Source organism: Staurois parvus, unplaced genomic scaffold (assembly GCF_062004578.1).
Source record: "Staurois parvus isolate SC_StPar_1 unplaced genomic scaffold, SC_StPar_1.0 ptg001004l, whole genome shotgun sequence".
Classification (NCBI taxonomy): Eukaryota; Metazoa; Chordata; class Amphibia; order Anura; family Ranidae; genus Staurois; species Staurois parvus.
The window spans coordinates 1240861-1262500 of NW_028318800.1; the positions used below are offsets into that span (position 1 = coordinate 1240861).

The window sequence follows — 21640 nt, forward strand, 5'->3', positions numbered from 1 at the left end:
AAAATATGGAGAGGGATAAGGAGAGAGAGAGAAATGAGAAATGGAGAGTGGTAAAGATATGGAGAAAGAGATGGAGAGAGAGAGGGAGATGAGAGAGAGATAAATGAAGAGAGTGATGTGAAGAGAAAGATTGGGAGAGAGTGATACGGAGAGCATGTTATGGAGAGAGATACTTAATGAAAGAGATTATAGAGAGATATATAGAGAGGGAGAGAGCTATGGAGAGAGAGAGATACGGGGAGAGAGCTATGGAGAGAGAGAGATACGGGGAGAGAGCTATGGAGAGAGAGAGATACGGGGAGAGAGCTATGGAGAGAGATACAGGGAGAGGGAGAGAGCTATGGAGAGAGAGAGATACGGGGAGAGAGCTATGGAGAGAGATACGGGGAGAGGGAGAGAGCTATGGAGAGAGAGAGATACGGGGAGAGAGCTATGGAGAGAGATACCGGGAGAGGGAGAGAGCTATGGAGAGAGATACGGGGAGAGGGAGAGAGCTATAGAGAGAGGGAAATAAGGAGAGAGTGATGTGAAGAGATAGAAAGGGAGAGAGATTGGGAGAGAGTGATATGAAACGAGAGAAATATGGAGAATGTGATAGGGGGAGACAGAGAGAGATATGGAGAGAGGTTAGTGAGGGATAGGATGGGGGAGAGAAGCAGGAACAGAAGTGGGGAGCACTAGGTTGGGGGTGCAAAGAGAAGAGGCAGAGATGGAGACAGATGGGGGAGGGGCCACAGACATACAAGGACAGAGTTTATTGGTCCCGGTGATCTGGGTCATTTGGCAAATTTGTTTCAGATTACTGATGATTTTATTGCTAAGAAAGTCTAGAAGGTTGCTATGGACAACAGCAGACTCTAGCTCGGATTGGTTGCAGGGAGTAGTTGTGTTTCTTCTTCTTCAGCATGTGTATGTGTGCCCCCTAGAGGTGATATCTGGTAGAGCTGATTTTAGGTTTGTTGTTGTTTGGAATACATACATCAGGCGTGGCCAGCCGCAGAAGGTGCACAGAGGACACAGGAGAGCGGGACACACGTTACAATCTGATTGTTCATACAATCTCCTGTGGATTTATCATAGCCATGTATGTAGATTATACATAAACAGTACATGTATAGTATGCACTCAGGCACATGCCTTCACATGTCTAATAGGCATGGAACAATCAGATTGTACTGTGTATGGTCTACATTCGACATACTTACAATGTTGTGGTACAAGAGATTTCAACACTACCCCCCCAGTATATTTTTGAAAATACAAAGAGATTGTACAATCAGATTGCATGGTGTGTGCTCTTGGGATTGGAGGAGAAGTGCATGCACACCATCACAATCACCTCCTAGCCTTGCATACATCCACATGGGGAGGGATTGTTCCCAGCAGATGTGCAGGTGGAAAGCTGCCATTTCAGCGGACTGTCCCTTTAAATTAAATGTTCCAGCGATAGGACACGTGACTGCACGGGCCGCTCAGCCGCTGGCGAAGGGGCGGGGCTACCGAGCAGAGGGCCGGGCCGCTCCGATACAGAGCACGTGACACTCCCTCTGGTGAAGCAGCTAAGGCTTAGAGGGCTGGTGGGGGCGGAGCCCGGAATAAAGAGTCCGCCCCTGCTGCCTCATTAGCGTCTATGGTGACGTCACGACTGGTCAGCTGGTGGAGTGTGGTCGGTGCTGTTCGGGCTGAGCTGAGGTGAGGAGAACCGGGCACCCTGCACAGCCGGTACTGAGCACGGAGGAGAGGGGGGAGGGAGCGGAGGATGCGGGGGGTGCGAGGACAGGTGGAGGGGGGGTTGTGCTTCGGGCTGTAGCAGAGGGGCGGGGCTTGTCTGTGTTGTTGTCTCTGAAGTAGTGAGCGAGGATGGTGGGAGGAGCCAGAGATTCCTCTATGGGGGGGACAACAAGTGTGAGGGACTGTACTGGGGGTCCGTGAGTGGGAGGGGCCGGGACTGGACTGTACTTGGGGGTCAATGAGTGGGAGGGGCCGGGACTGGACTGGGGGGGTCAGTGAGTGGGAGGGGACTGTACTGGGGGTCAGTGAATGGGAGGGGCTGGGACTGTACTGTACTGGGGTCAGTGAGTGGGAGGGGCCGGGACTGGACTGTGGTGTCAGTTAGTGGGAGGGGCTGGGACTGGACTGGGGAGGATCAGTGAGTGGGAGGAGCTGGGACTGGACTGTGGGGTCAGTGAGTGGGAGGGACCAGGACTGTACTGTACTGGGGGTCAGTGAGTGAGAAGGGTCGGGACTGCACTGTACTGGGGGGGGGGGGATGTCAGTGAGTGGGAGGGGCCGGGACTGTACTGTACTGGAGGGTCAGTGAGTGGGAGGAGCTGGGACTGGACTGTGGGGTCAGTGAGTGGGAGGGCCCGGGACTGTACTGTACTGGGGTCAGTGAGTGAGAAGGGTCGGGACTGCACTGTACTGGGGGGGGATGTCAGTGAGTGGGAGGGGCCGGGACTGTACTGTACTGGAGGGGTCAGTGAGTGGGAGGGGCCAGAACTGCACTGTAATGTGGTGTCAGTGAGTGGGAGGGGCCGAGACTTCACTGTCCAGTTTTGTCATGAGTGGGAGGAGTCTGAGCTGTCTTGACATTGGGGTTGATAGGTGTAGTCAGAGCTGTAAGTGGGGGACCCTGTGACAGGAATGGGGTGTCGGTGTCTGGGGACCTGCATTGCAGTGATCTGGGGGAGGAGTGCAGTGTTGGGGTTCCAGGAGATAACATTGATCAGTGTTGGGGGGTTTCCTTCTATTCTCATTACGGTGACAGGTAGTGATAGGACTCCTCCCTAACCCCCACACCCTTCTATATTCCTACCACACATTGCCCAGAGTTCCCCTTTAGTCTCCAGTGGGTCGGTCCGTGACTGTACATTGGCCTCCCATAGTCAGAGATTGGAGGATCCTCTGCAGCGTGACCTGTCCTGATGTTCTCCATCCCAACCTGATCACCAGACCCAATAGAGGACACCCCTCCCCCATCCTGACACCCTGCCTCAGCACAAGTGTGAACACCAACACCAGGAGCACTATGGTCCCCCCCCCCCCCTCTGCTTGTTCTGTTGTGACCGGAGATTGTTGTGATCTCCATCTGCTTCCTGACAATGATACTTTGTTGTTTTTTATTTTGTAATATAAATACATAAACATATACAGGTTTGTGCTGGGAGGAGGCCACCCGGAGCCCAGGGTGAAGATTGACCAGGGCACCCACCCCCTCCACAAATCAGCACTGCTCCCAGTGCACCCCTTCTAATCCCCCCTCCCCCACCTTTATCCCGGCCCTGTGTCTTCATATACGCTACCAGTTAAATGTTCTATCATACCTCTACTTTTGCAATTTGTATAGAAATTCCCAAAATTGTGTGGCACTTTTTAGCCATTTTTTTCCCCACTCATCCCAGTGGGGTTCAGGTTTGGAGATGGCAATTCCATGGTTTTGTGACCTGGACATATGTTTTGGGTCATTCTGCTGTGACATGAAGCCTTGGCTATCCAGGTGTAGAACAGAGAGAATTGCCATGCTCTGCGATATGCTGTGGTAAGCCTTTTGGTTCAGTATGCTGGCCACTCTGTGCAAGTCATCGGCCATAGATCCAGTAAAAGTGCCTGGACCCCCCCTTCCACCATGCTTCACAGTTTGTGTTGCATGCTGAAGAACCATCCTTCCACCTACTCAAAGGTCTACAAAAACCTTGAGCAGGGTTTCCTAACCAGGGTTCCATGGAACTCTAGGGTTCCTAGAGAGGTTGCTAGGGGTTCCTTGAACAATGAGCAATTTCTTCCTCTCAGATAAGTTCCATTGATGTTTTTAGTTTTCTGTAAGGCGGTAATTCTTTCCAGTGTTCCCAAATGTAATAATTCTTCGTACTGTCCATCACACGAACTATAGATCTGTTTATTAGCAGGAATTCTCTGAGGCCAATAAGTTATTTAAAGGGTTCAAAAGGGTTGGAGAAAGGCCATCCTGAGTGGTGAACACTTTGGTTTGTAGGAGCCGGAGACTTTCTTTTAGTGTTCAGAAGTCCTCCGGTGAAGATTTTCTGAACTCCCCGTATGATCTTTTTTTGCATAGTGACACTTGTCCACCGAGGTACAATGTGAGTATTCATATCTCATACCTGGGGGCCAGGAGGGAGGCTGACAATTGTAGTAGTTGGCGCTACTACAGTGATAGCCACGGTCTGTCATCTCCGCTGTGAGCAGAGTCCACTATGTATACCGACCACAGGGGGTCACTTGCTTGGCATGGCTGCCATTTGTAGAACATCATGTGTGTGTTTTTTTTCAATGCACACAAAGCATTTTTTTGATTGGCATGACATCACCACCCCTCCTCATCCAATCGGAAAATTCCTTGAATTTGTTATTTTAAAATACAAGGTGTTCTGTAAATGGTGGCAATGCCAAGAGGTGGACATCCTTAGTGTGAAGAGGGGGAGGGCACTCGCTACAGAACCAGAAGATTGCCGAAATCACAAGAGTAGCACCAACTACAACAGATTGTTAGCTTCTTCAGTGGTCCATCAGGTGTGAGATATGAATACTTACATCATGGATCAGGATAACTATGCAATACAGATCATACTCTGAGCTCACGTTTAGCCTTTCTCAGCCTTTTTACCCCAGAGGAACCCTTGAAACAAGCTTAAGGTCTCATGGAACCCTTGCCGAATTAAATTCATTGGGTGACTGTGGAAAGAATCCCCACCTTGTAGCGATGGTCACAATTCTACCCTTACTGACAGCTAAAAAGGTCATTGGGGCCATTCTGCTGGCTTTGGCAAGGGGTATTAGACACAGATCTATCCAGACAACAGATGGAAGGTCAGTCAGCCACAGCTTACTACTTGAGGAACTCCAGGGCTCCATGGCACCCAGGATGCTCTGTGGCATCCTGACACCATCAGATGGGAGGTCATCCTACCACTGGAGAAATCCTAGTCCTCCATTGCACGCAGGAAGCTCCGTGGCATCCTGACACCATCAGATTGGAAGTCAGTCAGTCACAGCTTACCATTGGAGGAACCCTAGTGCTCCATGGCACTCAGTATGCTCCATGGCATCCTGACACCATTCAATTTGAGTTTAGTCAGCCATAGCTTACAACTGGAGGAACCCTAGTGCTCCATGGCACCCAGGATGCTCTGTGGCATCCAGACACCATCAGATTGGAAGTCAGTCAGTCACAGCTTACCATTGGAGGAACCCTAGTGCTCCATGGCACTCAGTATGCTCCATGGCATCCTGACACCATTCAATTTGAGTTTAGTCAGCCATAGCTTACAACTGGAGGAACCCTAGTGCTCCATGGCACCCAGGGTGCTCTGTGGCATCCTGACACCATCAGATTGGAGGTCAGTCAGCCACAGCTTACTGCTCGAGGAATCCTGGAGCTCCATGGCACCCAGAATGCTCCGTCACATCCTGACACCATCAGATTGGAGGTCAGTCAGCCACAGCTTACCACTGGAGGAACCCTAGTGCTCCATGGCACCCAGGATGCTCTGTGGCATCCAGACACCATCAGATTGGAGGTCAGTCAGCCACGGTTTACCACTGGAGGAACCATAGGGCTCCATGGCACCCAGGGTGCTCTGTGGCATCCTGACACCATCATATTGGAGGTCAGTCAGCCACAGCTTACCGCTGGAGGAACCCTAGGGCTCCATGGCACCCAGGATGCCCCATGGCATCCTGAAACCATCAGATGGGAGGTCAGTCAGCCACAGCTTACTGTTTGAGGAATCCTAGAGCTCCATGGCACCCAAAATGCTCTGTCACATCTTGACACCATCAGATTGGAGGTCAGTCAGCACAGCTTGGCACTGGAGGGACCCTATGGCTCCATGGCATCCTGGCACAGGAGGATGCAAAAATAAATATCAGAATAATTTGTGTCAATTTTTGCTTGAATGCACACGTGCCACGTTTGTATTACTACATTAGCACCTGTTTTTTAGATCATACGTACATGTACTAAAGCAGAGTGCTGAAACATATAGTAGCCAGTTGGCAGCCTTTATTCAGCTTCTAGCTGGTGCAAAACAGTTGTGGTTGCTGTGGATCTGGACGATTTACCCTTCCACAGTTATGGTGTCATAAACCAATTAACCATTGTGAAAGGTAATAGAAAAAACTTTGGCCTGCGCAGGATGGTGTTCTGGCTGGAGCATGGAAGTGTAAGTTTTCTGTCTGTCTAGCCTACACCATAGAACGCCACTTGTCCCATTTATTATCAATTTTTATTATTATTCTACAGGTTTTATAGTGCCAACAGATTATGCAGCGTTTCATAAAATAGTAGTGCAGTTGAGTTACTAAGATCATCTGTAAAGCTCTTACTCAACTGTTGGCTGGAACATTGGCATCTTGTATTGCAGCTATTAAAATTGATGTTCCACCTATGGGATGGTGGGTTGAATTGTTGGGGGTTATAGGCTGAGGATTTTCCCTCCCCCTCAGCCATTGTGAAGCTAGCTGGTCTTATTCCCCTTGTCTAGATTTAAAGGATAAGTTCACCTTTCATAATATGTTACACCCATATTCAGGATATAACATGTTATGTTCATGTTTATAAAGGTGAAATGGGCTTTTAGTTCTTCAGAAGGTTAGGGGGGCTCCTTTCGACTATCCTGGAACTGGTTTTGTACCGAAAAAAACAGAACAATGACTCTAGGGCTAGGGTGACTCTAGGCTTCCAACACCCCCATAACTCATCTGATAATCCTATTGGTTGTTGGCTTACATATATTCTCTTTTGCAGCTTAGGCAAGTCACAAGTCTAATCACCATGGGAGGGGCTGTGAGTGCCGGAGAGGACAATGACGACTTGATCGATAACTTGAAAGAAGCTCAGTACATTCGCACCGAGGAGGTGGAGCAGGCTTTTCGAGCCATTGACCGGGCTGACTACTACCTGGAAGAATTTAAGGAGAATGCCTATAAGGACTTGGCATGGAAGCATGGGAACATTCACCTTTCCGCACCGTGCATTTACTCTGAAGTGATGGAGGCATTGGAGCTCTACCCTGGACTGTCCTTCCTCAATCTGGGCAGTGGAACCGGCTACCTTAGCACAATGGTTGGGTTAATCTTGGGTAAGCCAAACCTCTATTGGTCTTCAATGTCGGTGTCCTCTGCTGGGTTTGCCATTGGCATCTAGGGCTGTCCCTCTGTTTTTCTCTGGTGGTACACTTGGCACCAAGCAATCTGATGGATCAACTTCTTTGGCTGCTATTAACAGGAGACTCTTGGGTTTTATAAATGCTCATTCTTCTTCCAACCATGTAGAAGCAACCCTGCAAGGTTTGTAATGCAGGTAGAGATAAAAGAGCGACGACCTAAGATAGTTTTGGATACTTTGAGACTCTAATATGTTCTCTGAAACTCCAGTCGCACGATTCCCCTTGGAAAGGTGGCACTTTACTTTGCGTTACAGAGAACCTATTGGAAGTGTTGGTTGGCATGTCTGATGGCAATTTTTAATGGATGGATGGAAGTTTTAATGGTAAGGTAAACAAAGCTTAAGGTGTTTATGAAGCCAGAACCTTGGCTGGGGTGGGGAAGAATGTCTGGGTGTCTGTTAGAGCAACTTCCCTTAACTTCCTGTCCTGCTGACAACTGCTTTCACAGACCGAAAACGAGGAAAAATCTGCAACAGGGCCAGATCAGTAAAAATCTGATTTTCCCCTGGTGCTGTTGGTCATTTTTCTCTCGCCTCTTGTCTGTTAAAATGTCAGGAAGTGGGCAAAACATATTGTGGGGTTTCCTCAAATTTGACTTCAAAATTGGACATATGCTTTAAAATGTATCTAAAGCCAAAATGTTGTATTTAAATACATTTTAAGAGCGACCTCAAAATACACTTCCCAGCAAAGCTCAAGTGCAGTTCCTTTTTCCTACTCCCTCTATTTCGAAGCATATTGTTTACTCCAGAACAAGTGCAACTGGAGCTTACTGGTGTGATTTAGAGGTCCATGTACACAACGCTTTGGTGTGTAATTGTGGGCTTTTATCTATAGGACATTGCAAAAACATTAATCTTTTCCTTCTATGTCTTCAGGACCATTTGGCATCAATCACGGCGTTGAGCTTCACCAAGATGTCATTGAATATGCCAAACAAAAGCTGGAACAGTTTGTCCGCACCAGTGACAGCTTTGACAAGTAAGGCTTCGTTGGTGAGGAGAGATCTTTACAAGGAACCTATCGCAGCAGAGATAAGGTGGTGGCCATCATTAATGAGGATGCAGACTTTAATCTGGTCCTTGCTTAACTCCTTAAGGAGTTCTGGAACAAGTATGCAGGTCATTGTGTCCTGACATGTCTATGGCTGCTTGAGGCTCTTATTTGGTTATAAAAGATGCCGCTACGCTTCTAGAAATGGATAAGTATCTATGGCGGCACTTCCCATAACAGTCAGACCATTTGTGCTCAGCTGGTATCCAATAGGGGTACAGGATTGACACAGCACTTGGTCGCTTTGACTGCAGGCAAGGAAAGCTGGCACCTAGAGTAACGTGTGCTTTCCTATACAATGCATTGTTCCAGGATCTCGGGGGTTGGGAGGCTCTGCTATGAAAATAGATGGCACCTAGAGTAACGTGTGCTCTCCTATACAATGCATAGTTCCAGGAATTCGGGGGTTGGGAGGCTCTGCTATGAAAATTGATGGCAAGGAAATCTGGCACCTAGAGTAACGTGTGCTCTCCTGTACAATGCATAGTTCCAGGAATTCGGGGGTTGGGAGGCTCTGCTATGAAAATTGATGGCAAGGAAAGATGGCATCTAGAGTAACGTGTGCTTTCCTATACAATGCATAGTTCCAGGATCTCGGGGGTTGGGAGGCTCTGCTATGAAAATAGATGGCACCTAGAGTAACGTGTGCTCTCCTATACAATGCATAGTTCCAGGAATTCGTGGGGTTGGGAGGCTCTGCTATGAAAATTGATGGCAAGGAAAGATGGCACCTAGAGTAACGTGTGCTCTCCTATACAATGCATAGTTCCAGGATCTCGGGGGTTGGGAGGCTCTGCTATGAAAATTGATGGTAAGGAAATCTGGCACCTAGAGTAACGTGTGCTCTCCTGTACAATGCATAGTTCCAGGAATTCGGGGGTTGGGAGGCTCTGCTATGAAAATTGATGGCAAGGAAAGATGGCATCTAGAGTAACGTGTGCTTTCCTATACAATGCATAGTTCCAGGATCTCGGGGGTTGGGAGGCTCTGCTATGAAAATAGATGGCACCTAGAGTAACGTGTGCTCTCCTGTACAATGCATAGTTCCAGGAACTCGGGGGTTGGGAGGCTCTGCTATGAAAAATGCTAACGTCTATTCTTGAGTTTGCACTCGGGGCCCTCCTTTTCCCACACTTGACTATTGGTTCATAACCAAAGTCCTGCTTGAGCCTTCCTTTTATCTTTTCCCAAACCTAGCCATCAATTCACCTTCATGATCGATGATCCATAGGGAGGCACCAGACGGGCCTTTTTGTTGGACAGACAGACAGTCCATAATTTTTTGTCTGTTTTGTTTATTATAAGGTTTGAGTTCTGCGAGCCGTCCTTTGTGGCTGGAAACTGCTTGGACATCTCTCTGGAGTGCTCTGCCTACGATCGTGTCTACTGCGGGGCTGGGGTGCAGAAGGAGCATGAAGATTACATGAAGAATCTGCTGAAAGTGGGCGGGATTCTTGTCATGCCTTTAGAGGAAAAGGTAGCTTCCATTCAACATTCCGGCTCATCAGATGACTTTGTCAAAGAATCAGTTTATTGCTGTATTTACAGCCCTGACTGACCCTATAGCACTTTACAGACTACATAGAACCCTTCATATCAGTTTAAACCAGGGGCGGACTGACAACTCATGGGGCCCCCAGGCAATAGGGGATCATGGGGCCCCTGTGTCCTTGCCCAAACTCAAAAAAGCCTATGAAAAATTTACCAGGGGCATCTGATGGGGCCCCTTACTGACCTCGGGCAGTGCCCGAATTTCCAAATGGTCAGTCCGCCCCTGGTTTAAACAGCTAAAATATTGAGACTGGCTTTGCGGATCTCATGAAAACACTAGTTTGGTAATTTTTGAGATCTTGATCTGGGACATCAGAACTCCTGATCTGAACAGCTATTCCCCGCTTAGTAACCTGGAAAGTGTGTAATCCTTTGGATTTGCATAACATGGCCAACTAGGGTATCCAGGACAGCCACCATACTACTTAAAGGATAAGTTCACCTTTGGGAACATGTTACATGTTCCACCCGTTTTTAAGGTGGAACATGTAACATGTTCTTGGTGCTGCTGCTGCCGCCCTTCTCTCGGACAGCTAATACGGGGAGAAGTTTCCCCATACTATCTGTCAGATTTGAGAACAACGCAGCCTTTTGGGGCTACGCCCACACAGCTGCGTCATTCATTCATGGACTTCTGTGAATTAATGAACTGCAAGTCCCGGCAGCCTTAGCAACTGTCGGCTTGTCATTTTCAGTGAACTACCATGGTGCTGTGGAGCTCCGTGGTAGTTAAATGAAGCTTCCTGTCAGAATATCTGCTTGGCTGTATATCCCATACATCCCTGTACACAAAGCAGATATTCTGACAGGTCTGCAGGAGCCCTGCATGGCATCAGCCATCTACTGATTGCTGGTGCAATGCTTTCCAGGGTCCTTTTGGCCAAAAATAATAAATGCACATTTTTTTTTTTTAACTGCAAAAAATAGTGCATTTATTATTTTTGTCCAAAAGGTGAACTTTTCCTTTGAGAACCTCTAGTTAGGAGTTCAAAAGACCTGGAATGGTCCCATACTTGAACTTGCAATGACTTATCTTTGTATCTTCGTAAGTAACATACCGTGTTTCCCCGAAAATAGGACCTACCCATAAAATAAGCCGTAGCAGGAATTCTAAGCATTTGCGCAATAGAATATAAGACATAGTGATGGACAGGCGGCCCTTCTCATCTCCCCCATTGTGACAGCTGCTATCTCAGAGGTGAATGGAGAGGTTACGGGCAGCCCCATCAACAAGGTCGGCTCCCGGTCATTCTGTGTGCTGCAAGCTGATTCATAGAGGGAGACAGTGAAGATGTAGAAAGTGAAAGTCTCCTCAGTGAAGTGAGGAGCAGGACGCTTTAGGTACCGTATTGTGTGTCCTCAGGGGGAAGAAGTAAAGCTATGCCTGCTCTTTTACTCAGCACTGTGGGTCTCTCTCCCCAGCACCAATCAGCAACAGTCTGTGGGTCTCTCACCCCCCACAAACACCAGTAAAGCTGCTGCAACCCAGCACTGACCAGCAACAGTCTGTGGGTCTCATCCCCCACAAACACCAGTAAAGCTGCTGCTCCCCAGCACTGACCAGCAACAGTCTGTGGGTCTCTCTCACCCCCCACAAACACCAGTAAAGCTGCTGCTCCCCAGCACTGACCAACAGCAGTCTATGGGTCTCTCTCACCCCCCACAAACACCAGTAAAGCTGCTGCTCCCCAGCACTGACCAGCAACAGTCTATGGGTCTCTCACCCCCCACAAACACCAGTAAAGCTGCTGCTCCCCAGCACTGACCAGCAACAGTCTATGGGTCTCTCACCCCCCACAAACACCAGTAAAGCTGCTGCTCCCCAGCACTGACCAGCAACAGTCTGCGGGTCTCTCTCACCCCCCACAAACACCAGTAAAGCTGCTGCTCCCCAGCACTGACCAACAGCAGTTGGTGGGTCTCTCTCATCCCCCACAAACGCCAGTAAAGCTGCTGCTCCGCAGCACTGACCAGCAACAGTCTATGGGTCTCTCACCCCCCACAAACACCAGTAAAGCTGCTGCTCCCCATACGTACCATACTTAATAAAAATAGGACATCCCCTGAAAATAAGCCATAGTGTGTCTTGAGGAAAAATAAATATAAGACCGTGTCTTATTTTCGGGGAAACATGGTAGTTCTTCACCTATGATGTATCAGTGTTTCTCTTTCCAGTTTTTTGGAATCAGTACTTTTGAGACCCCGACATGGGACACATCGGAGGTCCTGATCTGAACAGTTTTTTTCCCAGTTATTAACTTGAGAAGTGTTGAAATCTTTGAATTCGCATAACACAACCAACAAATATTTCTAGGGCAGATTTCGAATCTTTTAAGGAGCTTAGAGGACCTGGAATGGTTCCACACATGAACCTGCTCCAACTTTCATGAGTATAGAATTTTTGATCTCCAAAGTATCTCATTGTTTCTCTTGCTTCTGATCCAGCTGACAAAGATCAAGCGCACTGGACCTTCAAGCTGGGAGACCGAGAAGATCTTGGCCGTGTCTTTTGCTCCTCTAGTACAGCCCGGTAAATCCGACATAGGGAAGAGACTACCTCTCAATCTCCGTAAGTTAAAATGACAAATTGTAGCTCTGTAAAACATTACTATTTTGCCTACGATACCTAGAAACCTGTTAAAATGGAACTCGAGACAGAGCTTAGAGTTTGTTAAAGAGCTGAGAAGGGTTTCAACATCTGTCTGGTTTTTGTTGCTGTGTTCCTGATGAGTAAATTGCCCTCGCGTCTCGTCCCCACGTCACGGGATGAAATGTAGGGCAGATCAAAGGCTGATAACTTCTTTCCTGGAGTTTTTTTTTATTGCGGTTTGTGATGCCAGCTACATCTCTCCACATTTGTATATCCCATCACCTGGATATAATGAGGAGAAAACATGAACGTTCTGCGTTGTCACCTGAACATGTGTCCCCAGTTTGAGATTGCTCCTGTTCGAGCGATACGAACAAAGATCTGCTCTTAGTAGGGACACCTAATCTGGCCACAACTGTCAACTTGTAGAGATTTTCATTGACTAATTCTTAGAGTGTCACCAGAAGAGAAAGTGAAGAAATATTTACCCAGCGGGGACACAGCAATAAAACCAGACTGAGATTCCAACCCTTTCACATTCTGTCAAAACCAAAGAGAAGGAAATGCAGTTAGAGGTTTGCTCAAAATATGTGCAGCTAAAACAAAGCACTTTTTGTGCAAGATTTGGTTTATCTACATATATTTTCTTCACTCAGATTTGGGGGTGGCACGGTAGAAGTCAGTTTCTTAATACCTTTAAAGCAGAACTGGACCCTGACAATCATATATAAAGGCCTATGAATCTAAATCTACAGTATGCTGTGAAGAAGCTGACTTCTCTGGAGGATTGTCACTTCTCCAAGCTGTCATCAGTTTTGTATCAGAATCTCCCTTACCTCTCCTTTCCTCTCACCTATGTCTTGGATTTAAATACCAGCCCCACTGATGATGCAATCCACCAGTCCAGTGATTCTCACATGTGTATACTCCTTTCAACCCAAGTTATGACAAGAGCAACAGATCAGGAGAAGAGTTATCCTGGTCTACTATGACTACATACAGTGGGGATCGAAAGTTTGGGCACCCCAGCTAAAAATTTGTATTAATGTGCATAAAGAAGCCAAGGAAAGATGGAAAAATCTCCAAAAGGCATCAAATTACAGATTAGACATTCTTATAATATGTCAACAAAAGTTAGATTTTATTTCCATCATTTACACTTTCAAAATAACAGAAAACAAAAAAATGTCGTCTGCAAAAGTTTGGGCACCCTGCAGAGTTAATATCTTGTACTGCCCCCTTTGGCAAGTATCACAGCTTGTAAACGCTTTTTGTAGCCAGCCAAGAGTCTTTCAATTCTTGTTTGAGGTATCTTTGCCCATTCTTCCTTACAAAAGTCTTCCAGTTCTTTGAGATTTCTGGGCTGTCTGTCACGCACTGCTCTTTTAAGGTCTATCCATAGATTTTCAATGATGTTGAGGTCAGGAGATTGTGAAGGCCATGGCAAAACCTTCAGTTTACGCCTCTTGATGTAATCCCCTGTGGATTTCGTGGTGTGTTTAGGATCATTATCCATTTGTAGAAGCCATCCTCTCTTTAACTTCAGCTTTTTCACAGATGGCATCAAGTTACCATCCAAAATTTGCTGAAATTTTATTGAATCCATTTTTCCTTCTACTCGTGAAATGTTCCCTGTGCCACTGGCTGCAACACAACCCCAAAGCATGATTGATCCAACCCCATGCTTAACGGTTGGACAGAGGTTCCTTTCATTAAATTCTGTGCCCCTTCTTCTCCAAACATACCTTTGCTCATTCCGGCCAAAAAGTTCAATTTTAACCTCATCGGTCCACAGAACTTGTTTCCAAAATGCATCAGGCTTGTCTATATGTTCATTTGCAAAGTTCAAACGATGATTTTTGTGGTGAGGACGTAGAAGAGGTTTTCTTCTGATGACTCTTCCATGAAGACCATATTTGTACAAGTATCTCTTTATAGTGGAATAGTGTACCACAACTCCAGTGTCTGCCAGATCTTTCTGGAGGGATCGTGCAGTCAAACGTGGGTTTTGAATTGTTTTTCTCACAATGCTGCGAGCTGTTCTGTCTGATATTTTTCTTGGTCTTCCAGATCTTACTTTAACTTCCACTGTTCCTGATGACTGCCATTTCTTAATTACATTCCGAACAGAGCATATTGACATCTGAAAACGCTTTGCTATCTTCTTATAGCCTTCTCCAGCTTTGTGAGCATCAACTATTTTCAGTTTCAGTTTTCTAGACAACTGCTTAGAAGAACCCATGGTGCTGATTGTTGGGGCAAGGTCAGATGAGTCTGGGCATTTAAAACCTTTGAGATTGACATCACCTGGTCTTCCCAGACGATGATTGAGAACAATCCATGACACTGGCAGGTCTCAGCTTTGCAAAGGGGGCAGTGCATGCTATAAATTCTGCAGGGTGCCCAAACTTTTGCAGACGCCATTTTTTTGTTTTCTGTTATTTTGAAAGTGTAAATGATGGAAATAAAATCTAACTTTTGTTGACATATTATAAGAATGTCTAATCTGTAATGTGATGCCTTTTGGAGATTTTTCCATCTTTCCTTGGCTTCTTTATGCACATTAATACAAATTTTTAGCTGGGGTGCCCAAACTTTCGATCCCCACTGTATGTCACCCTAAACAAGAGGCCAGCAATGTGCCTCTTCGTGGGCGGACTGACAAATCATGGGGCCCCCGGGCAATAGGAGATCATGGGGCCCCTGTGTCCTTGCCCAAACTCAAAAAAGCCTATGAAAAAGGTACCAGGGGCATCTCATGGGGCCCCCTACTAACCCCAGGCCCTCGGGCAGTGCCCGAGTTTCCAAATGGTCAGTCCGCCCCTGTGCCTCTTACTGTGCTTCTCTCCGGAGCTGGGCACTAGAAATAACAAAATGAAATAGGAGAGTGTATTCTTTTATTTTTACACTGGCGGTCAGTGGGAGAGAATGCCCCTAATGCTGGCAGTCAGTGAGAAGAATCACCAACCCCCCCCCAAATCCCTACAAATGGCTAAGATCATTGGTTTTGGTGGTGTCTTTTGAAAGAGGCAATAATTGATCATTCCTCTAGGAGCCCCTAGCAATCTCTGGGGGAAATCTTAGTTTATAAAAACTGATCTAATGGATTCTATCAATATAATTTCTTTCATATTATGAAATTTTAAAAAAAGTTGCAGTGGGATGATAGAGGGTGGTGACTGAACCAATGAACACACACCATGTAATTGTACATGCTCAGTTTTTAGGTCCATTCAGTGGAAAGTGCTAGCAGGGCAACCAGGTACAAGACATATCATGTTCTATCAAATTGTCTCTCCTCGTTCTTACTCCTCAGCCCTGCCAAATGTGCGCACTCTGCAAGATCTAGCCCGCATTACTATCAGAGGCCGCCTTAAAAAGACCATCAACCAAGAAACCGGAGCCAGAGGGGGCGGAGTGCTGAAAAGCCAGCCTCGTTACAAGCGCAAACGCCTACGAAGGCGCCGAATGGGGACCATCGTCTTCCTCGACAAAGAGGTCTTCGCCAGCCAGATCCCAAACCCCTTCGACGACAACAACAATTATGAAGACGCTGAAACTGATCTAAGGGAGGAGGAAGAGAAGGTGGTCTACGACACAAAAGCCGATCCTCCGGTCAACTTTCTCCGAGAGAAAATCCTTAGCCTTCCTCTGCCGGACCCTCTGAAAAACTACCTGCTCTATTACAGAGAGAAGTGAATGCTGGGTATTTTTCCTGCAGGCCAAGCCTGAGGCCCCATAGGGCTTTTGTAGACTTGTCATCTCCACCCCAGACGTGCGTGTTCGGAGATGGCGATCCTTTCTGGTTTTGTGGAGTCTGACCAACGTTTTGCTCATGTTTTTCCTGCCAGCTGAACAATAAAGTTTTCACATCTCAAAAAGGAAAATTGCAGCAGATCCAGAGAGTCTTGTTTCACGTGCAGAGTTTGGATTCTTCTAGAATGCGTTCTTCCAAAACCTCCTTGAGCGGTGTCCGATGTTGTATTTTTGTTTTTGTTTTTTTTTTTGTTTTGGAAGTTCGCCAGTGTTTGGAAAATTACATCCAGCCACAGTGAAGGGTTTGGCTGCTAACATCGTGGCTTCTCTGATGTCAAAGGACTTTGCAGTTTGTTTTTCTAAGACTTTTTCTCCCGTGTTTTTTTTGTTTTTTTACTTTTTTTTTTTTTGAAGACTTCAAAGGTTGTGTGAGTTGTACGTGGGCTTGAGCCAGGGTGGCATTATAATTTATGTCACCGACTTTTACTAGGGGCCAGTGCATGGATCCTTCCATGGTAATCTAGTTTCACACTTCTGCATTTCCGGCTCCCTTGTTGCTTTGGACAATGGCCTCATGGACCTCCTAAGAGGAAAATACTGGGACTCCATCAAAGCGGAACTATCCAGCCCCATCATCCATGATATAGGAATAATTTTGTTTAATAAGATAGAAGCTTTCTTGTGTCTTGCTTAACAGTAGCACACTTTTAAAGTGCCAGCCTTGCCAACTAACAAGTGTGTGTTGGTTTTGTTTTTTTATTTTTTGTGTTTATTTGTTTTTGTTGTTCTGTGAATCTTGTGCTCCTTTTTTTTATAGTGGTTATATGGTGTAAGGTTCCACAACAAACACCCTCCCTCTATTTATAAGAGCAACTTTTCTCATCCTGTTAAAAAAAAAAAAAATTGCTTATTAATCATAGTAGGGTAGCTAAGTGCAAGGTGTGTTGCTCAAGATAAACGAGATGCAGCTTAACAATCAAAACTTACCATGGTATGTCCTTTTCAGACTTGCTTATGGCTTCAAAAGTTCACAGTGATATTTTGCGGTATGTTATAATTAAAAGAAGAAAACATTTTTTTTTTTTTTGTTTTTTTTAAATGTTTAATGTCGCCATGCTAGGTGTGCTGCTCACCAATTTGCAGTCAGTTGCAGTTCTCCCATCTATCCACAGTAGGGCAGTGTGTGTCCTTTTTTAAGTAATCAGTTAACCATTTACCCCCCCTTCCTGACCAGCCCATTTTTTTGTGTTACTTTAACTTACAATTGCGCGGTCATGCAACGCACAAATCAAGCTTTCTTTCAGTGGTATTTCATCGGCTGTGGATCTTCATTTTTTTTTTGCACTACAAAAAAAATTGACCAACATATTTTGGAAAAAAAACAATATTTTGGACTTTTTGCTATTAAACATGTCCAGTAAAAAAATCTAATTTTCTTATAAATTTACGCCAAAATGTATTCTGCTCCGTGTCTTTGCTAAAAAAAAAAAAAAAAAATCCAATTCGTGTAAATTAATTGGTTTACATAAAAGTTATAGCGTCTACAAATGGCGGTGTATATATACTGGAATTTTTTTTTTCTACTAGTAATGGCGGCTATCAGCGCCTTTTAGTGGGACTGCGGCGGATATCCTGACACTGCGGGGGGGGGGAACTAACTTGGTGTCACTGACATCCCCAGTAACACCAATACAGTGATCAGTGAAAAATGCACTGACACTGTACTAATGACACTGGACAGGAAGGGGTTAACATGAGGTGATCAAAGGGTTAACTATATGTAGGGAGCAGGGGTGGACTGACATTTCATGGGGCCCCCGGGGGCAATAGGGGATCATGGGGCCCCTGTGTCCTTGCCCAAACTCAAAAAAGCCTATGAAAAAGGTACCAGGGGCATCTCATGGGGCCCCCTACTGACCCCGGGCCCTCGGGCAGTGCCTGAGTTTCCAAATGGTCAGTCCGCCCCTGGTAGGGAGTGTTTTACTAGAATGGTGGGGGGGGTGCGCTTCATTGTAAGCACACTGATCGGGATGGCTGTGCAGTGTGCCTGAGCTGACAGGGAGGAAGACTGTAAACAAAACAGTCTTCCTCCCCGTTGGAGATGCTCGGTAATCTCCGGGAGCTGGCGGGTAATTACTGTCCAGGGCCCGGTGATTAACAGCCGCGGCCACAAATGGCGGCATGGGTAGAACACGCGCCCCCTACCCAGAAATGCAAAATCACGTATATATACGTGATTGTGCGCCCCAGTGCCGCCTTGTAGCAGTACTTTTGCTATCAGGCGATCGGGAAGTGGTTAGTCCCTAATTATTATTTTTTTTTTTTTCTCCTACAATCTATAAAATATTCAGTTCCCAAAACACTTGCCTTTATTAGACATGACTGACCGGGGCTCTTCCAGTGCCAAAGGTTCCATCTGTAACTTTTTTAATGTTGCATTGAATTGTTGGGTTATGGGCTGAGGTTGTTTCTGAAAGCGCAATTTTATTTTTTTTTTATTTTCATGGTTTTTGTTTTAGTAGTGTTAAAAAAATATACATGTTCTTTTTTTCATAATTGTTATTGTGTATTTTCTTTTTTTTAACTTTAAATGATTAGACCTCTCATTTTACATGCTCCTGCGATTTGTGTTTTAGGTTGCACAGGGCCGCCTGTGTTGGGATGTCTGAAGGACAGGCAGTGCAGCCAGGAAGGTGGTGATGTGTTGTGTGTTTTTGTTTTAAGTAAACAAACAAACAAAAAAATCCATAAAGCATAAACAGGAAGCACAGCCTCCATCTACTAAATATCTCTTTTGAAAATGCTATTTGGCTGGCTGCCATGCTGAAATGCCTCTTTCAATACTTTAATCACTAGTATGTGGCTGGTTATAGATCAGCCCTATAAGGACTTGTGCCTCTTGATCTGCACACTTGTTTCGGTTTGGAACAGGGGCGGACTGACAACTCATGGGGCCCCCGGGTAATAGGAGATCATGGGGCCCCTGTGTCCTTGCCCAAACTCAAAAAATCTATGAAAAAGGTACCAGGGGCATCTCATGGGGCCCCCTACTGACCCCGGGCCCTCGGGCAGTGTCCGAGTTTCCAAATGGTCAGTCCACCCCTGGTTTGGAACGTACTGAAGCCAGTCAATAAACATTTACAGAAGGGTCAGGTTTTGCTGCCCCTGTCCTTTTTTATACTCCTTACTCGTTATTAATCAGATACCAGCTGTGCATATGTTTATTGCCTAAGGTCCAGAAGTAAATGAGAAGAGACATTTGCACCTTTTTTACATTCTTATGAGAAGTAACAAAAAAGGGGAAATGCAAACTTATCGTTGTGTGTGGTTTTTGTTTTTTTATTATCCAAATCTTATTGATTGGACGCAACACATCACATTGCAGTGCCCTGTAGATGCAGGTTGGGCTGTGTTGCCATCCATTATGAATGGCGCCCCAACTCACCCATAAAGAGTGACAAATGACATCAACTCTCTAAGTTGTGGTGTGCTTCATTGTTCCAAAGCATGGAAGATCAGTATTATTATATTAAAAATCTCCTTTTTTTTTTTTTGCTTCCCTATAACACCCCCCCTTGCAATAGGCGTTTTCCAAATTGTAAAGGGCCACGCGAGCCTAACTTCAAGCACAGAATTTTTTATTTTTCTTTGTGTGCTAAGATGGTTCCAAATAATAAAGTGGCCCCTGGAGCCCTAACCTAGATTTTGTTTTTTCTATTTTATTAAATATATTTTTTAAATCTTTTTATTGCCTGTGGGTGTTCAGCTGCCAACTCCAGACTTTTTACCTGCTTAATTGATGAAGTAGTAGCCCACACCTGGCCATGAAACAGCTTTTGATTCAATTGTCCAATTACTTTTGGTCCCTTAAAAAAGGGCGAGGGGACGGCTACTCTTGAGAGCTGTAATTCCTAAACCCTTCCTCCAATCTGGATGTACATACCCTCAAATTAAACCTGGGAGTGCATATTTTCAGCCCATATCCATTCTAGAACTATAGCTTGAATATGTTTTGGTAAATACCTGAAAAAAACCTAAAATTGTGCCTGTTTCCAAATATATATGAACCTAACTGTAATTGTTTGGCTCAGCTGACGATGTTTTGTTGTGTATGCAGAATGGGTGAGCCTAAAACACCCCTGATAACTTTGTTGCAATGTATTAGCTGCGGAATACACCAAAAGAACACCGGAGGAGAAGGGGGACCACTGCGGACTTGCCATGGCCGACCACTTTGAAGGGGTCGATCGTTTCCTCGGCTCATTGGAGGGGTCTGCTTGCTTTAAAATCCAGAATATTCAAGCATGAATATGAAGAGAGCCAACCCAACCCTCTCCAACCCAACCTAACCCAATCCTCTCCAACCCAACCCAACCCAATCCTCTCCAACCCAACCCAACCCAATCCTCTCCAACCCAACCCAACCCAATCCTCTCCAACCCAACCCAATCCTCTCTTCCAGGGTTAATAGAGACAGAGCGGCCTGCTGTGTTATAGGCCAGGAGGACCTGGCACAAGACCAGAATATATTCTCTGGCAGCCATATTTGTGTGTGTATGTATGTGTATGTGTGTTCATGACATATGCAAAAAATAAACCCTTAGGTTGCATATGGAAATGGAGACCCTACAGTTCTACTTACAGCCACTTTTACACTTTTAGGCAACAGATAAAGGTCTATGTATGAAAAACAAAATGTTGCCATGCGTTCACTTGGGCATTCGTTCGGCCATTGTGAATAATCATGAAAAAAACAATGCTAACTATTATTGTAACCCCATCTTCTAATTTGGAATATTCTTTGTATTTCGATTCAGTTATCGCCTTATATTAAACTTAAATGGCTACTAATCTAGAATTCATTGATGCATTGTTCTTTCAGATGCCCTTGCATGGGTTTCTCCTCCTGTACTTTGCGAAAAAATTCAATAAAAATGTATTGAAAGTATAAAAAAAAAAAGACGCTATGGGATCTTTTTATAAAAAATTCACCCAGCTGTCATGAATAATCCCCATAATGCCTCTAATGTATTTATTTCCTATGATGCTCAGCTCCATCTGGTGGCCATAATGCAGTATTTTTCTTGAATTTACACAATCAGGAAAATACTACATTATGGCCACTAGGTGGAGCAGGTAATTATAGGAAATACATATATTAGACATACTATGGGGATTATTCATGACGGATGGGCACATTTTTTTATACATAGACCCAGAAGGGTTGTTTTTTTTATTTTTGTTTTGGGGGGTTTTTGTATGCAGTGTTCTGTATCCATTTACAACCATGCCCCAATTTGTTGGTACCCCATACAGCTTATTGAACTAATGCTTCATTCCTCCTTGGAAGTGATAAAATTAAAATCGGTTGTCTCGTGTCTTTGGGTAAAGCAAAAAAAAAAAAAGCGTGAAAATAGATAAATCTTTATTCTACAAAGATCTCATAAAATGGCCATAGGCAGAGTTGTTGGTAAGAAAAGTTTATAATTGGATCCAAATGATCTAT

General features: G+C 45.3%; 1 protein-coding gene across 1 annotated transcript; it reads left to right on the plus strand.

Annotated features, from left to right (window-relative positions):
- The first annotated feature begins 1551 nt into the window (after nucleotides 1-1551).
- PCMTD2 (protein-L-isoaspartate (D-aspartate) O-methyltransferase domain containing 2) lies at nucleotides 1552-20992 on the plus strand. The gene is made up of 6 exons (XM_089657493.1): nucleotides 1552-1692; nucleotides 6764-7097; nucleotides 8063-8165; nucleotides 9543-9714; nucleotides 12234-12357; nucleotides 15695-20992. The coding sequence occupies exons 2-6, from the start codon at nucleotides 6791-6793 to the stop codon at nucleotides 16075-16077; spliced, it is 1089 nt and encodes a 362-aa protein (XP_089513619.1). The 5' UTR covers nucleotides 1552-1692; nucleotides 6764-6790; the 3' UTR covers nucleotides 16078-20992.
- The last annotated feature ends 648 nt before the right edge of the window (nucleotides 20993-21640 follow it).

What these genes read in the sequence shown, in the direction of transcription:
- PCMTD2 (XM_089657493.1), top strand. Translation starts at nt 6,791, where the DNA reads ATGGGAGGGGCTGTGAGTGCCGGAGAGGACAATGACGACTTGATCGAT. An exon ending in TCATGCCTTTAGAGGAAAAG is followed by an intron (nt 9,715 to 12,233) that starts GTAGCTTCCATT and finishes CTTCTGATCCAG; the next exon opens with CTGACAAAGATCAAGCGCAC. An exon ending in GAGACTACCTCTCAATCTCC is followed by an intron (nt 12,358 to 15,694) that starts GTAAGTTAAAAT and finishes CTTACTCCTCAG; the next exon opens with CCCTGCCAAATGTGCGCACT.